Source organism: Crinia signifera, chromosome 3 (assembly GCF_055691185.1).
Source record: "Crinia signifera chromosome 3, ASM5569118v1, whole genome shotgun sequence".
In the NCBI taxonomy this organism is placed as follows: Eukaryota; Metazoa; Chordata; class Amphibia; order Anura; family Myobatrachidae; genus Crinia; species Crinia signifera.
The window spans coordinates 143,774,425-143,792,168 of record NC_139219.1 but is presented as its reverse complement, the minus strand read 5'-3'; the positions used below and the strand labels follow the sequence as shown (position 1 = coordinate 143,792,168).

Below are 17,744 nucleotides of genomic sequence, written 5' to 3'. Positions count from 1 at the left end.
CGATTGAACATCTCTGAAGAGATCTGAAAATGGCTGTGCACAGACGCTTCCTATCCAACCTGATGCAGCTTGAGAAGTGCAAAGAGGAATGGGCAAAACTGGCCAAAGATAAATGCCCCTTTCCCACTGCAGGTCTAAAACGGTAAATTGCCGATTTTTTAGCGCAATTTACCGTTTAAGGCTGCAGTGGGAAAGCGCCAGAGTTGAAATACCGGTTAAAGATAACCAGTATTTCAACCCGTTTAAAAAGCAGAGTCCTACACGGTTAAATACCGTTTTTAAGGCAGTGGGAATGCCTTTTTAACGGTATTTAAACTCCAGGCAGTCCCTGTGCCTGATGAGAACTAGTAGTTTCCGCTTTGCGCATGTGTCATGAGCGCAGTGCATAATAAGATGCTCATTACATATGCACATATGTAATGAGTGGCTCATTTTTATGCTCTGCGCTCATGACACATGCGCAAAGTGGGAACTACTAGTTCTCATCAGGCACAGGGACTGCCTGGACCCCGTATGGACCCCCACTGCCTCCCCACTGCCCTGCATCCCCAGCCTGGATCCCCGTGCAGGTAAGTACAAGGGGAGGGGAGATGGGGGCACAGGGGGTTAGGCACTCTTTACACTGGGGGGGGGGGGGGGGGGGTTAGGCACTCTTTACACTTGGGGGGGGGGGGTTAGGCACTCTTTACACTTGGGGGGGGGGGTTTAGGCACTCTTTACATTTTAAACGGTTCACTGCAATGGGAATGGTACTTAAACGGTAATCTGCTGCAGTGGGAATGCTAATACCGTTTAAAAATACCAGTACTTAAAACGGGTCTGCAGTGGGAAAGCAGCATGAGTGTGCCAAGCTTCTGGCATCATATTCAGAAAGACTTGAGGCTGCATCAAAGTATTCAGCAAAGGCTAAATGTGTGAACACTTATGTGCATTGCAAGTGAATTCTTAGCTTTTTATTTTTTAGTAATATTTCAAAAACATTTTTTAACATGTTGTCATTATGCGTTATTGTGTGTAGAATTTTGAGGGGAAAAAGTTAATTTGTTTGGAATAAGGCTGTAACATAACAAAATGTGTAAAAAGCGAAGTGGTGTGAATACTTTATGGATACACTGTACATTTAATTAAGTATCATAACCCTGGATACTCTTTTGCGTTATATATTCGTCTAACCCTTTCTTAAACATATCAATTGAATCTATCACAATCATCTCTGGCAGTGTATTCTATATCTTATCTGCCCTTACTTTAAAGAAACCCTTCATTTCCTGATACTGAAACTTCCTCTCCTCTAAACTAAGGGAGTGATCACATGCCCGATGTACAGTCCTTGGGGTAAAAAGTTTCTCTGAAAGTTCAATGTATTTGTAAATAGTAATGCTATCTCCTCTTAAGGTGCGTACACACGGCAGGATATGCCGTGAGATGCGGGTCCCGATGCGATCGGATCTCGCATCTCACGGCATGCTATAGGGGCACAATTTACACTAAATAGAGCAGATCTGCACTATATAGTCTTGCCTGCCCTCTCTATCTGGCTGCCGATATGCGCTCACACGGGAGCATGCGATTTGGCTTCCGATGTTCCCTACATCGGGAACATCGGAAGCCAAATCTTACCGTGTGTACACACTATTAGACTCCTTTTTCTAAAATAAACATGACTAATGGAGCCCACACACTCACCGATCCCGGCGTGCGTTGTGGGCTTAACTAGCACACATAGCATCGTATCGTATGCCTTGTGCATACGATGTGCATGCGATGCTATGCTAGAAAAAGCTAGTACAAAAAGTATGTGCAGCACATACTTTTTGTACTGTACGATGAGGTGCCGCAGGAGCGCGCATCCCATCGTATAGCATCGCACCGCCGGCAACGGTGCGTGTGTGGGCTCCTTAAGCTGGCAAGCTTTTCCTCATTATTTCATGACTCTATACCCTTTATCAATATTGCTGCCCTTCTCTGAACCCTTTTTAGTTCAGGAGAAGTTTTTTTTTTTCTTGGAGTGGTGCCCAGAACTGCACACACTATTCAAGATTAAGCCGTAGCAAGGATTTATATACAGTTACAGAAGAATAGACACTGCACATAAGGATGTAACAATCAAAACATATACAGAATGTAATAAAATTGCATGCAACCCAATATATTATAAGTATGGTCATATACTGTATGTATAAGACACAAAAATTATGTGATAGTTTCAGGACATCTAAGTTTGGAAAAGTATAAAGTATCCACTGTACTGTTAGCATTATGGGTATAAGTAAAGATAGAACATGAAATAATACACAATACAGACTTAGTTCTCCATAAAAACCAGTGCCGAGAACCTAGAACTAAAACACTATGATGAGAAAGTCTATAGGGGTATATTGTGAGCTGTGACAGCTGTCCTGGTCAATAGTCAACTGACTTCACCTACACACGCCATTTTCACCTTGCTGGGTTTTTCCAGTGATGTGGGAATGGCGTGTGCAGCCGTCAAAACAGCAAAGCTTGCAGCTAAATGCAGCGGGCTCCCTGCATTAGCCGTGAACCTTGCTGTTTGGGGGAATCCTCGCAGTCATTTCCCAGAACAATGAATACGGTGAGCAGCCGGCGCTGGGGTTAAACGGCTTAACCCCCTCGCCAGCTGCAATGAATACTGCCCCTTCGTGTCAATGAACAGTAGATCAATAAGTCTGTCTTGTCTAGGTAAATAACACTGAGTTGAGCTCCATAAGAATCTTTGGGTGTATGGAGCATTGTTTATCTTAATTTTTTTAAGTCGCCTTTGGACTTCTGTCAACCAAGTACTTAATAACGATACGTTAGCATTTCCATTACTATGTATAAACCCTACCATTTGTTCTGCTTTAGTAAATTATGAAGAAATAAAGTGTTTAATACCTCTGCTTTTTTAACATTAATCCACATATCTCACTTCTTAGGGGTCCTATATTGTCTTTTTTAGTCCTTTTGCCTTTTATATACTTTTTGGGGTTTGTCTTACTATCTTTGCAATTTGCTTTTTATTTTCTAATTTAGCCAATCTGATGTCCTTTTTGTATGCTTTATTCCTGGTAGACACAGAAGAACTCTTTATTCCAGTCTCAGTGAAAATATATCGGTTTCATTTCTTCCCTTATCTTTTTATTTAGCCACATTAGTTTAAACTTCATTCTTTTACTTTTGTTACCCATAGGTATAAACTTGTGTGTATGTGTCCAACAATATTTTCAAGACATCCCACTTTTCTTCTGTATTTATCCTTGCTGCATCCCAAAACTGCATCCCAGTCTATGCACTTTAAAGACTACTTTAGCTTTACATTATTTTTGTTACAGCCCGGTCACACCAGTGAACACCTCAAACTGTAATCCGAGCAGAGAGAATTCTACTAGATATAATATCCAGCAAGATAGGACTTCGATTCACCATAAATAATTAGACCCAATATATTTTGTCTTTATTTGCCAATCAGTGTAATGCTTTCACCCAGGAAGTGATCAGGTGAAGCCCAGATAAAAAGGTCACAGTCACACAGTCTGTTCTATTTTCATGTGCATCGCACTGGGTATAATTCTCAGTATAGTTAAATAACCCCTTCTAAATAAAAATTTGTTGCAAATGTAAATACAGTGTGAAGAACTGAAAAGAAGGGAAAAGGTGTTCCCAACTTCAAAAACTTAGATTTCAGTCAGAGATAAACAATATACCTGTGGCTGGTGAGATGCAGTAGTCATCCTCCATCGACTGTCCATATAAGTCATCATCCTCAAAATCTTAAAGTAAAAAAAAAAAATTGCATATAAAAAAAACTTTAAATTGTAAAGAGATCGAACAAGACAAGTCTTTGCATTATATGCTTTAAATATACACTAGTATCTAGGGTTGCCAATCCCGGAGCATTTTTTCAATCCCGGAATTCGGGATTGAAAAATGACCGATCCCGGGATTCCCAGGATCGGCTTCCCTGATTAAAAAACCTGCCCCGGCCGCCCCGCATATTTACTTACATGTGCGGTGCGGCCGGGAGGGTGGTCGGTGAAGCTGGGAGGGTGGGCGGCTGATTGATGCCGGGAGGCGGGCGGGTGAGCAGCCGGGAGGTGGGCGGGTGAGCAGCAGGAGCCGGGCAGGCAGGATACAGGAGCCGGTCAGGCGGGCGAGTCATGTTGGACGCGTCTGTGTGCAGCTGCTACTTGGCCTGCGCAGCGTGGAAATACTCTGCACGCTCCGTGTGCTCTACTCCCAGCCGGGAGTAGAGCGCACGGAGCGTGCAGAGATTGAGACGCCGGTGCCGGGATCTCGCGATAACGGTACCCGGGAGTCTCATCTCAAGCACAATCTGTGGAGCCCGGCGGGCTGCACGACTGAGGTGCCTATCGAGAGGCGATCGCGGCGTGGGACCTGAGATCAACAGAGTCCGGCATACACAGGTCAGAGGTGTACTGCGGTCGGGACGGGACGCCAGCCCCCCGCACCACCAGTACTGTGTCAACCAGAGTTTTCTTTTTCCCCCCATCCAGACTGCCTACCCCACCACACTTGTGCAGCATATCCTGCTGTCCACCACCATTGGGAACTTGAGCCACAGGCTCACCTTATTCACCACAGCACTTGCTTATTGCCTGCACCACCACTGGACATTGTAATTTACATGCATAATCAGTCGCATGTTAAAACTCTGTTTCAGTACCGCAGCAATAAATAAGGAATTTGGTACTTACCGGTAATTCCCTTTCTCCGAAGCAGCAGGGGACACTGCAGTATTCACGTGTGGGATAGAGTGGGTGCATTGGTGGAGTCGGCACTTTAAGTGAAAATTTGAATGTGGCTGGCTCCTCCCCCCTCTATTCCCACCCGGACCCCAGTCTTAGAAAAACCGTGTCCGAGAGAGTTAGAGGTAGACCACCGAAGGAACCTACTTACAACAAAACCAACATTAATGACAACAATCATTCAATTCACAACACATAAATCTGTCAACGGACTTAAATTTAGCAAGACCGCTAAAACTGAAATTAAACAGGACTGCTGAACAGCTACGGCAGGAAAAAAAAAAACAAAACCCAAAACTCAGCGCTGGGAGGGCGTGCAGTGTCCCCTGCTGCTTCGGAGAAAGGGAATTACCGGTAAGTACCAAATTCCTTATTTCTCCTACCAGCAGCAGGGGACACTGCAGTATTCACGTGTGGGATAATACCAGAGCACTACACCCGGGAGGGCGAGCGCTGAGGATCCTACAAAACAGCTCTGCCAAAAGATGACTCCTCTCTGGCAAACCTGTCAAATCTGTAAAACTTCGCAAAGGTGTTGGAGCCCACCCAGGTGGCAGCTCTGCAAACCTGCGAAATAGATACCCCTCGGGCTGCCGCCCACGAGGTGCTGACCGATCTAGTAGAGTGTGCAGAAATGCGTGACGGAACCTGCATACGAGCCCTTGCGTACGCCTCCTTAATAGTCAAGCACAACCACCTGGCCAAAGATTGTTTAGATGCCGGCCATCCCTTCCTTTCTGCACCGTAGAGAACAAACAAACTCTCAGTTTTCCTGAAAGACGCCGTTCTGTCCACATAGACACGTAACGCCCTTACCACGTCCAAAGACTCCGCGGAGCCCGACAGAACCGGGACCACAATCGGCTGATTCACATGGAACCTTGAGACCACCTTCGGAAGGAAATTAGGTTTAGTCCTAAGTTCTGCTCGGTCTCTATGAAAAATCAGAAACGGAGGGTGACAAAGCAACGCCCCCAGTTCTGAAACCCTCCTGGCCGAAGCAAGGGCCAGAAGCATAACCGTCTTCCAAGATAAATACTTGAGAGCCGCTCCCTCGAGAGGCTCAAATAAGTCAGACTTCAAGAACTTCAAGATCAAATTCAGGTCCCAAGGCTCAAACGGTGGAATGAAAGGGGACTGCAGCCGCAGGACCCCCTTCAAAAAGGTCTGCACTTCTGGAATAAGTGCCAATTTACGGTTAAAGAAGATCGATAATGCCGAAATCTGGACCTTAAGAGAGCTCCAACGCAGCCCCTTGTCCAAACCCGACTGGAGGAACTCCAAAAACCGAGAAAGCCGAAAGACCGCTCTTTCCACCTTCTTCTGTTGGCACCATGCCACATAAGCCCTCCAGATCCTGTGATAATGCGCAGAGGTGACCTCCTTCCTAGCCTTTAGCATGGTGGGAACCACCGACGACGGGATTCCCCTCCTTTTTAACAGGTCGGCCTCAATAGCCACGCCGTCAAACGCAGCTGCATCAAGCCTGGGTAGGCGAATGGTCCTTGCTGCAACAGATCTTCCCTGAGAGGTAGACGCCACGGAACGTCTGCCTGTAGACCCTTCAGATCCGAGTACCAGGCCCGTCTCGGCCAATCTGGAGCTATCATTATTACAGACGCTGATCCCTTTTTTATCTGCTTGAGAACCCTCGGTATCAAAGGAAACGGGGGGAATACATAGATCAGCTCGAAATCCCAAGGGATTGATAAGGCGTCCACCGCCACCGCTGCTGGATCCCTCGACCTGGCACAGTAGAGGGGAAGTCTGTGATTCAGCCTGGATGCCATCATGTCCATCTGGGGAGTGCCCCATCTCCGAGTTATCATATCGAAAACCTCCGGATTCAAGGCCCATTCTCCTGGGTGAAAATCCTGGCGACTGAGATAGTCCGCCTGCCAGTTCTCCACCCCCGGAATGAACACTGCTGAGAAATTGGGGGCAAAGGCCTCCGCCCATTCTAGAATTGGCCGAACCTCCTTCATTGCTGCCCTGCTCTTGGTTCCCCCCTGGCGGTTTATATATGCAACAGCCGTCGCATTGTCCGATTGTACCATAATCGAACGGCCCCTGATCAAGTCGTGGGCCTGGAACAACGCCAGTCTGATGGCCCTGAGCTCCAACACATTTATGGACAACTTCGCCTCTTGCATGGACCACCTTCCTTGAAAGGTATGGTTTAGGGTCACCGCCCCCCAACCTGTCAGGCTGGCATCCGTCGATAGAATGGTCCAGTCGCAGGGCTTGAAACTGCGGCCCCTCAACAGATGTTGAGTGGACAGCCACCAATTTAGAGACAGCCGTGCTTCCCTGGACAAAAGAATCCTCTTGTGGATCTGCAAATGGGACCCTGACCACTGGGACAGAAGGTTTCCTTGGAAAGTTCTGGTATAAAACCGACCATAGGGTAGAGCCTCGAACGCGGCCACCATCATGCCCAGTAAACGAGTGCAAACGTGAGCCGACACTCTGCGAGTAGCGAGGATCTGACGAACCATCCTTTGTATGGCTGTGATCTTCTCCATGGGAAGCGAAACAGTCTCGTTCTCTGTATCCAAGATGAGTCCCAGGAACTTTAATCTTTTGGACGGAGTTAGATGTGATTTTCTGAAATTTAGGACCCAACCAAGATCTGTCAAGAATCTGCATGTGACCAAAGCATCCTCGACCAACTTTTCCCAGCTTGTAGCCTTGATCAACAAGTCGTCTAAGTACGGGATAATTGTAATACCCCTGAGTCTGAGAGCTGCAACCATGCACGCCATAATCTTGGTAAACACTCTGGGCGCCGATGACAGGCCAAACGGCAGAGCCCTGAATTGGTAATGGCAATCGTTTATTGCGAACCTCAAAAACCTCTGGTGCGGGACCCATATGGGAACGTGCAGATATGCGTCCTTTATATCTAGCGATATCAAAAATTCTCCTCCCTCCAGGGACGCCACTACTGACCGAATGGACTCCATCTTGAATCTCTGATAGCAAATGTACAGATTTAGATCTTTTAAATTCAAAATTGGTCGCACCGAGCCGTCCGGCTTGGGCACCACAAATACGCTTGAGTAGAATCCCCTTCCCTGCTCGTGAGCCGGAACTGGAATAACTACTCCTGAATCCAGAAGACCTTGAACTGCTCCAAAAAGAGCCTGTTTTGTTTCCTCGAGTTTGGGAAGGCCAATTGGAAAGAATCTTGACGGGGGGAGAGAAGCGAACTGCAGCTTGTAACCTTGCGATATTATGTCCAATACCCACGCATCTCTGCAATGGGTTTTCCACATTTCGACAAACAGCAGCAGACGCGCACCCACAGTGGGACTCCCCACGTGAGCTGCGAGCCCGTCATGCCACTGGCTTGTCCGTGGGCTTGGGATCCTGTCTTCTAACAGCGGCAGAGGCGGCTGGAGCAACTCTTGCCCCTCTACCCCTGCGCCCTCTGAAAGAGGAAAAACCTCCTCTGGCTCTACCTCGACCACTGGAGGAGCCACGAAAGGCCCGAAAGGAAGGCCCCATGAACTGCCTCTTTGGTGCCGGAGCAGAGGATGGTAAAAAAGCTGATTTACCCCCTGTGGCCTGAGATATGAGCTTATCCAGCTCAGACCCAAACAACGTCTCCCCTGCAAATGGCAACGCTTCCACCGCTTTCTTGGTCTCCGCTTCTGCTTGCCAAGACCTCAACCAAACTGTACGCCTGGCCACCACAGCTGAGGCAGAAACTCTAGCACCTAGAGACGCAACATCCGAAGATGCCTCTCCGATATACGTCGATGCATCCTTGATGCACTCCGCCAAGGATAACAAATCCTCCCTAGGAGAGTCCTGCTCCAGGCCTGAGATGAGCTGAGTAGCCCACACCTCCATGGCCCTAGCCACCCAGGCGGAGGCCATCGCTGGTCTCAGTAATACCCCAGCAGTAGTGAAAATAGCTTTTAAAGTAGTATCCAACCTGCGATCCGGAGCCTCCTTAAGGGAAACCGCCCCTGGAACCGGAAGCGTGGTCTTCTTAGAGAGCCTAGACAGAGAAACATCAGGAGACGGGGGAATCTCCCACCTTCCCCTGGACTCTGGATCAAACGGATACAACGACTTAATCCGTGAAGAAATCTGAAATTTCTTGTCTGGAACTTTCCAAATATCAAGCAACGGGTTGTCCAGCTCCGCAGAATCTGGAAAATACAGAGGCTTCTTTTGAGTCCGTCCAAAGATAGACACCTGGGGAGGGACTTGTGTCTCTTCTAAATTAAGGGTAGTTCTAACAGCCCTAATGAGACCATCCACTCCCTGAGCCTCCTCTTCATCAAGATCAGTCTCTGGAGGGTCCTGAGTTGCAAGCACCTCTCCCTCCTCAAGAAATTCAAACCCTTCATCCTCATCCTCATGCTGAGGCAAATACAAAGCAGCCGGTGCCTTTCTTTTAACCACGGCTGGCGAAGGAATCTTTTTCTGTACAGAGTCCGCTAAGGACTGTGACAGAGAATCTACCGAATTGATAAGCGTCTTTGCCCAACTTGGTTCAGACGAAGCAAGCTTAGTGAGCTGAGTTTGTAACAACTCCCTATCCTTTCTAGACGCCATCAATTCAGCAGTCAAACCTGCTAATACATTTTGAAAAGGATCCACAGCAATCTGCGGAGGCTGAGGGGACAAAACAGGAGCAGAAGATTTTGTCACAGCATAACACTGCTCACAGATGCCCTTATTCTGGTTGGTGCGGTCAGAGCCGCACACGGGGCTCCGACCGCACAAACCAAGGGCCGCCCACCCGACGGATCGCCACTGCCGTCCGTACACGGACGGCTGGCGATCCGCATCAAAATGGTGGAGGCGTACGCCTCCACCATGGTGGGAGCTGCCCCCTGCCTTCGATGGTCGTCGACCATCGAAGGCAGGGCCGCACGCCGCGGCAGCCCCGCAAGCTGAGACCACACGGACAATCGTCCGTGTGGTAGCTTGTATGGGGGCTGAAAGCTGACATCCGGCGACGTCAGCTTTCCGCCCCCATGTCATGGTAATGAGGGCGTCATGCCCTCATTACCATGCATACGCCCCGCGTTTGCATGGGAACGCCCATGAAACGCGGGGCGTACACATAGGGAAATGAGGGGATGAAGCCCCTCACGCCCCTATACGCCCCCTTTGCGGCGGACGAAATACGTCTGCGGCGAAGGGGGCTGCACATGCGCAGAATGACCTCTGCGCATGTGCAGTGGCAAAACATCGGCGGTACGGCCGCACGCGGGCCGTACCGTGCCGATTAGAATAAGGGCCAGAGAGAGACACCCTTCACATGCTGGGTGTATTGCCCCTTGCAGGTTTTACAAGAATACAATTTAACTGCAGCCTTGGAAGAAGTTTTTCCAGCCATAACTGCCCACAGTCCTATAATGTGTACCAAATAGCAACAAATTAGGACACTCAAACACACCCACACACACAGTTCAAATCAGACACAAGATAGCCCTGAATATACCAATTTGCAGCCCAGGGCCCGGGTGTCCACAGGGAGGGAGCAGCCACAACCCTCCCGATATGTGTGTGTGTGTTAAACAGCCCTTCCACAACTTACAGTACCCCTGTAGCGTAGGAAGGTAGCGCTCAGTAGCCTCGCAGGAACCAGAAAACCGGGTCTGCAGACTCTCTCCTTGCAGCAGCACCGCTCACCAGCACGCCGACAGCAATGGCGACTGTGCAGAAAAGTTCCTCCCACAAGCCACTCGCGTCTTCAGCGCGCTGCCGGCGGGGAGCGGTGACGTCATCGCACACGAAAATCCGGCGCGAGCTGCTCAGCCAGCGCGCCAACCTGGCCGCCCCCTCTCCCGGCGCCTAGCGCCTCCAACACCGCTCTGGAACGGGGGGAACTGCCGTGGACCCGTAACGCAAGCAGCTGCGGCGGGTCCCCGGAGCCGACGCTCCGGTGGCTGAGAACTGGAGGAACACTGCAAGCAGTGTCGACCAGCCTCTCCAGAGCTCCTACTCGACACAGGCAGACCCTATCCGCGGTGCTGCCTGTGCTACTACACAAACATGTAGAAAACAAAATAAAATAAACAAAAACCTAGTCTCCTCAGGAGACAGTGCCTGGAGTACCGACTCCTCCGGCACTTTTTCTAAGACTGGGGTCCGGGTGGGAATAGAGGGGGGAGGAGCCAGCCACATTCAAATTTTCACTTAAAGTGCCGACTCCACCAATGCACCCACTCTATCCCACACGTGAATACTGCAGTGTCCCCTGCTGCTGGTAGGAGAAATGTGTGTTTTCTTGCACTTGCAATCACATCCAGTATTCGGGAAAATAGTGTCAGATACCAGTATTCATTTGTTGATTCATTTACGTACTCATACTTAGCGCAAGACCTCTAAAAAACCTCTGTTCTTACAAAAAAATAAGGATCAAACATGTTTAAAAAAGGGGCAGACTAGATGGGCCAAGTGGTTCTTATCTGCCGTCAAATTCTATGTATCTAACTATGGGTCTACCTACTATGGCCCGGTGACCACATCAGATGGGTTCATAATACTGCTGAGGTTCCATTCGAGAACACGTTACATTACAATGAGGTTTGTAAAATGTCAGATTTTCTGTAAAAATCATCTGCCTTCATATCCCAGCCCATGTGTATGTTTCACGGCAGCTCAAGCAGTCTTGTCCTCCTCTGCTATTGCCAGTACCAAGGGGTCTCCCCGGTCAGGTCCATGACGGATCCCTGCTGGGTGCATGAAGGCAGTACAGCCAAGTCAGGAAAGGGAAACAGCCTGGAAGTGGAGAGGAAGCAGGAAGGAGGCAACTAGATGGCTGCAGTACCAAGGATCCCCTTCCCTTCTGCGACCCCACCACTCTTTTTTTCCTTCTCCCCATGAGCAGGTCAGTGGCAACCTGGGGTACTTGACCAGACTTGCGGGTCCTGACAGGGAAGACCTTCCTCTCCGGCCAAGTCTCATCAGCGGAACAGGGGGAATCTGGGTGCTCAGGTCAGGTTGCCGTGTCAGGCAGGGAAGAGGCCAGACCAGCAGTCACCTGGAAGCAGCGTGTGTGGAAAAGTAGCTGTCTAATTGCTGGGGTGTAGAATCAGGAGCTGACTGATCAGGTGTGGGGAGGCGACGGGGGGCCTGGTGAGCGCAGGGGGGTGTCAGGGGCTGCAGAGTAGTCGGTGGATGTCTTATGGCAGGAGGCAGGGATGTCCCCAGATGCAGCAGGAAGTAGTTTTTGGATCGGTGAGGATGGGAGCTATGTGAGCATGCAACCATCTTCAGCCCCCAGTGGAAGTAGTGATCATAATATAAAGTACCAGCTTCACCCTAAGACAGGATTACATTTTGTGGATCTGCCACAAGAGACTAAAATCATTGCATCAGTTTATAACAGGGATCTTTTTCAACATCAGCTGATAAAAGTTGTACCATTGTCAAAGAAAAACAAAAACTACATATAAAGGCACTGTGCTTCTTATTTAAATCACATACGCAGAATTGTGCATATGAGCAACTTGGCAAATTTATTGTTGCTAATTAATGACAATAGTAAAATTTCATTAAAAAAATAAAAAGTTATAAACCGCATATGAAATACAAAAAAATTAAACAATATAAAAATAAGTGGCCACCTGTGGAGAATAATATTCAAAGCATTATATATGCAGCAATAGAACAAAAGTTATTTGATAAACGTTTTTTGTCGATTACTCCAACCGTGTATAGTTATTTATCCTTTACATTGTGCCCGATGGCATAGAATGCCACGAGCAATGTTAAATCCAGACAGGATTCAATTTTTGGGATCTGACTCAAGAGACTAAAATCATTGCATCAGTTTATAAACCGGGAACGTTTTCAACATTAGCTGATAAAAGTTGTACCATTGTCAAAGAACATAGAAAAAAAAATTGGCATTAGTTGACAGTAACCAAACTTTAAGGGGGAAATTTACTAAAGGAAATTTGTAAAAAAATAGGTGTATTTGTATCCAGAAATACACTTATTTTTTACATTTACTATCCCGAAAATACGGTAATTCGTATTTGTATTGATGTGCTATCAATATGAATACGAATTGCCGTATTTTCGGGATAGTAAATGTCAAAAATAAGTGTATTTCTGGATACAAATACACCTATTTTTTACAAATTTCCTTTAGTAAATTTCTCCCTAAGTGTCAGAATTGTAACTGATGCAACAGCTTTTGTGTGTAAAACTTTGACAACACAAAAATATATTAGTGAAGTTATTTAACTGTATGAGATATGTGAACTAAGGGCCTTATTCTGGTTCACTCTCAGATGCAAATTCCTTCTCAAATGGACAAAACCGTGTGCACTGCAGGTGGGGCAAATATAATTTGTGCAGAGAGAATTAGATTTGGATGACTTATTTTGTTTCTGTGCAGGGAAAATACTGACTGCTTTATTTTTACACTGCAATATAGCTCTCACTTTGAAGTAAAACCCCACCCAAATCTAATTCTCTCTGCACAAGTTACATCTGCCCCACCTGCAGTGCACATGGTTTTGTCCATTTGAGAAGGAATTTGCCTCTGAGAGTGAACCAGAATAAGGCCCTAAGTTTATGGATGTGCAGTGAATAGTCAAGAGTAGACAATCTGACTGTTCTTGTGAAATGTCAAGAAAAAGAACTGTATATACAGTAAGAAGCACCATACACCGATTTAGTCACCATGTTCACTTCCTTCATAAACTTACATGCTGGCCAGAAGCCAAATAACCTACCAATATATTTTTGGAATGTGGGAGGAAACTGGAGTACCCAAAGTAAACCCACGCAAGTACGGGGAGAAAATACAAGCCCCGTACAGTTAAGTCCATGGTGGGAATCAAACCCATGACCTCAGTGCTGTGAAGCAGTAATACTAACCATTGCACCATTTGTTCTGCCCATCAGAACAATATCAGGCCTGAACGCACGATTTTTATGGGTCATGCTATCAATTGTGTGCACATCATGCACGGATACCACTCCTCACCAATAACAGTGGATAATAAATTTGTGGTGGCCACCAACGCTGTTTGATACCCCAGGTTGCAAATACTGGGGTCCATGCATGTTATAAAAACAAAACCAGAACTGTTAATTTTCACTATATATCACATCAGTTTGAAGTGATATATAGCATAGATAAGTAACAATTCACATTGACTTACATTTCTGGCGATGACTTTCTTTGTGAACTCATCACCAGATGGCAAATCTGAACACATCAGTGAAACAGAAAGCTGATCTTTCTGTCCATTAATGACTTGTGATGCGATTCAGCAACTGAGTGAGGGTGCTGCTGATGTAGTCAGAAACATCTCCATGGAAACCCATTCTGTGAATGACACTAATCAGAACTCGTATGGTACTTTTCGCTGCTCTGAGAATAGGCCCTAATGTTAGTACAATGTAGCTTATTACAATGTTACAATAAAATAATCGCTGCATCTATACTCCGTGCAGGTTAGAAAATCCTGCATGTACTATGGATGGGTGGCACATGACCTCCCGACAGTCAGGATTTCAAAGTCGGAATCCCAACTTATGCTGGGTACACACTGAAACGATTTGGGCACAATCCCATCAATCTGGATCCAATTCAGACCGATTGGATGCAGATTGGGTCAAAATCATTTGGTTGGATCCGATTCCGATACTACCTGCTGCAGGTGCTGTAGGATCTGTATAAGATCCATTCATTTGAATACAGATGGGATCAGGTCGTATGCAAATCGGATCATACGATTTGCATCCAATCAAAATCGTTTTGGTGTGTACCCAGCATTACAGGTGCTATTCTCTCTTATGGGGGTCCACAACCCCCATAGAGGGAGAATAGAACCTGTGGCAAGCACAGTGAGCCAATAGCATGGCGAGCACAGCAGACCTGCAATGGGGCTTTCCCCGCTTTCTGGGTACCTGCAGTCGATTTCAGAGGTCGTTCTAATGACCCTCGGAATCCTGACTGTCGGACCCCCATTCCTCACCTCTATTGATGCATCTATAGTATGTTGGGTTGTTCTACAAAAAAATCCACGGTATTTGTTTCCTAGCACGGCGCCCACTAAGCAAATAGCTTAGTGGGCTATTCTGCGTAGGAAAATCGCATCGCGTACCGTGTATAGTGGGGTGCGATATCCATATTAAGTGCACAGGAGTGCTTATACAATGAAATATTGCATAGGATCGCATGGCACCAAATGCGATGCGATATTTAATTGTACAAGCACCCATGCCATCAGATGTGATGGGTGCTTACTATGACATGTGATGTGATTACATGTGATGGGTGCTTACAATTGTAAGCACCTCTGGCATTTTTTGCGTCACCCCGAAGCCTGACGAGCGGTGGCGGCGGAACGCGTCCTCCGACATTTTCATACCCCACTATCCACGTCGGTGTGGAGTTGATTCTATATAATGTGGCGAGCGCAGCGAGCCCCGCGAGGGGATGCGGATTACTTTACATGTATTCCGCGTCCACTCGCCACGTTTCGGGCTCGGTGGCTCGCCACACTATATAAAATCAACTCCACACCGACGTGGATAGTGGTGGGTATGAAAAGGTCGGAGGACGCGTTCCGCTGCTGCTCGCCATGCTTTGGGGTGGCGTGGATACAGGGGGTGACGCTAAACAACGCCAATCCCATCACATGTAATCACATCACAGGGAGCGGGAACGTAAAAATCGCATCGCATGCTAGTACTATGCGATGCGATTTGACTACGTTTGCGTACGTAGCAAACCTGGGTGCCGTGCTAGGAAACAAGTACCAAATTTACTTTTTAAAGGAATCAGGTTTACTACTACTATGAGTGCACACAGGGATGTGGAACGAAGATCAGTGTGTTGCAGCTTGAGATCAGGGATCCTAATGCTTAGATCAGCAGGAGCTACAGGAGCTGCCACCTGAGCGTGTGCCAGGCTCTGAATATGGTCCTGTGCCTGAGCCCTGAGATGCAAGCCATGCACAGAATAAGGAGTATGGGGAGACCACATGGTAACTTGGCAGGTGACAGACACAGCAGTGACAGCACCTCACACATGGGTTCTGTGTGGATAAGATGCCTTCTCTTCGACTTCCACCCATATGTGAGCACGCGGCTGTGCCCAGACCGGGGCCTACCCGGAGGGTTTCTTACCGTCATCGTAATTGTAGCCGCGCACATTGCGATGCCGGGCCATGGCGTCGCTGTCTCCTCTCACTCCTACCCTCACCGCCCGCACATCGCCTCTCCGGCCCGGGGAACCGCCGCAGCGCCGCCGCTACAATCCCACTGTCGTCGTAACCACGTCACCGTGCCGTGATCGTAGCAGCGGGAGCGGATTAGACAGCGGCTCACTAGAGGCCGCTCAGTTTATTGCACATACCCTAAAACATATCCTAATATATGTGTGTTAGGATCGAAAGCAGCGGCCATGTTGGCGAAGCCCTCCGCCTGCAGTTAGTATCTGCAACTCGCAAGGAAGTCCGCGAGAGTGTGCAGGTTATGATGAGCGTGTAGGTGGTAAACTAGTTTTTTTTTCTTAATAAGGATTAATAAATGATCAGTATGTATAGATAATCGGTATGGTGTGGGTGACTGGTGTGTTCCGGCAGCTGCTAGCAGCATGTAGTAGATACTGAGTCAGTGGGTGCTGTAATTGTAAATAAATACATTTCATATGAAAGTCCCCTGTGATTGCCTTGGTTTCTAAATACAATCTCTCTCTCTCTCTCTCTCTCTCTCTCTCTCTCTCTCTCTCTCTCTCTCTCTCTCTCTCTCATTTAGTCTTGCTGTAAGTTATTTAGGGGTATATTTATTAATCTGGCCATAACGTTCCTTGTGTGCCCCCTTTCGCTTCAACGCTTTATCGTGGTGAAGCGGCGCCGCCCTTCTCCTGAATGTATTATGTATGTGTTATACGTTATGTAGTGCGTTATCCCCAGCCGACTGGTGCCCCCCTGCTGCCAAGTACTGCACATGCGCCAAATACCTTGTCTCGCGATTTGTACCGGGCACATGCACAGTTTTCTATGTTCGGTGCCGCTTGCTGGTCTCCGGCGTCTTCTTTGTAAGGATATTCATATGCCTATCCCAAGCATGTTTAAATTGTTCTACTGTATTAGCCTCTACTACCTCTGATGGGAGGCTATTCCACTTATCCACTACCCTTTCTGTGAAGTAATTTTTCGGTACTTATGTATTATCTGGGCTCCCATGTTAAATGCACCCCTTTTTTTCATACCCCTACTATCCAACTACGCATGGAGTTGATTTTATATAGTGTGGCGAGCGCAGCAAACCACCGTGCCCGAAGCGTGGCGAGCCCCGCAAGGGGACGCGGTCTCATAAGAAAAACGGGAGCCCAGATATTACATAAGTACCAATTTTTCTAACATTTCCCCTGAACCTACTCCCTCCAGTTTCAGTGCATGGCCTCATGTTCTATTACTTCTTTTCCTTTGAAGAAAATTTCCCTCCTGTACTATGTTAAAACCCTTGATATATTTGAAGATTTCTATCATAACCCCCTTTCCTTCTCTGCTCCAAACTATACGGGTGAAATTTAATAGGATGAGAGATTCAGAAAGTGAGAGATTTGGTAAGAAATCTCCAGTTTTTTTAAAGCTGCAATTATTTACACCGCAAAACCAGTTTTATTTTGCAGTGTAAATGATTGCCGCTTTAAAAAAACTGGAGATTTCTTACAAACTCTCTCACTTTCTGAATCTCTCATCCTATTAAATCTCATAAGGTATGAGGCAGGCGCCCTCTTGCCACTAATGTATGTGCGCTATGCCGCCTGCCCCGCATCGCCACACGTTAAACACCCGCACCGCAGGTGTCATAGATCAGGGGAAGCGCTATCCCTTGCCATAAGACACGGGGATATCGCATATTCCCGCATATTCGCCGGGGACTCCCTGGGGGGAGTCTGCGCATACGCGGCGGTAGCAGTGTGACCCAATACGCTGAATGCTTTGCATTCTGGATATTGATAGATTACGCAGC

The 17,744-nt window shown here is 47.4% G+C and overlaps 1 protein-coding gene across 3 annotated transcripts in view; it reads right to left on the bottom strand.

Moving 5' to 3' along the window:
* HBS1L (HBS1 like translational GTPase) overlaps nucleotides 1-16,113 on the bottom strand; it is a 121,158-nt gene extending 105,045 nt beyond the window's left edge. The window contains exons 1-2 of one of the 3 annotated variants that reach the window (XM_083176652.1): nucleotides 15,891-16,113; nucleotides 3,705-3,770 (exon numbers count right to left, since the gene is read on the bottom strand). In XM_083176652.1, the coding sequence (XP_083032778.1) occupies nucleotides 3,705-3,770; nucleotides 15,891-15,933 (109 nt within the window). In that variant the 5' untranslated portion in view covers nucleotides 15,934-16,113. Of the gene's footprint in view, nucleotides 1-3,704; nucleotides 3,771-15,890 lie in introns of those variants that run through there. The other 2 variants (XM_083176654.1, XM_083176653.1) reach the window with 2 other exon arrangements.
* Between the last annotated feature and the right edge of the window lie 1,631 nt (nucleotides 16,114-17,744).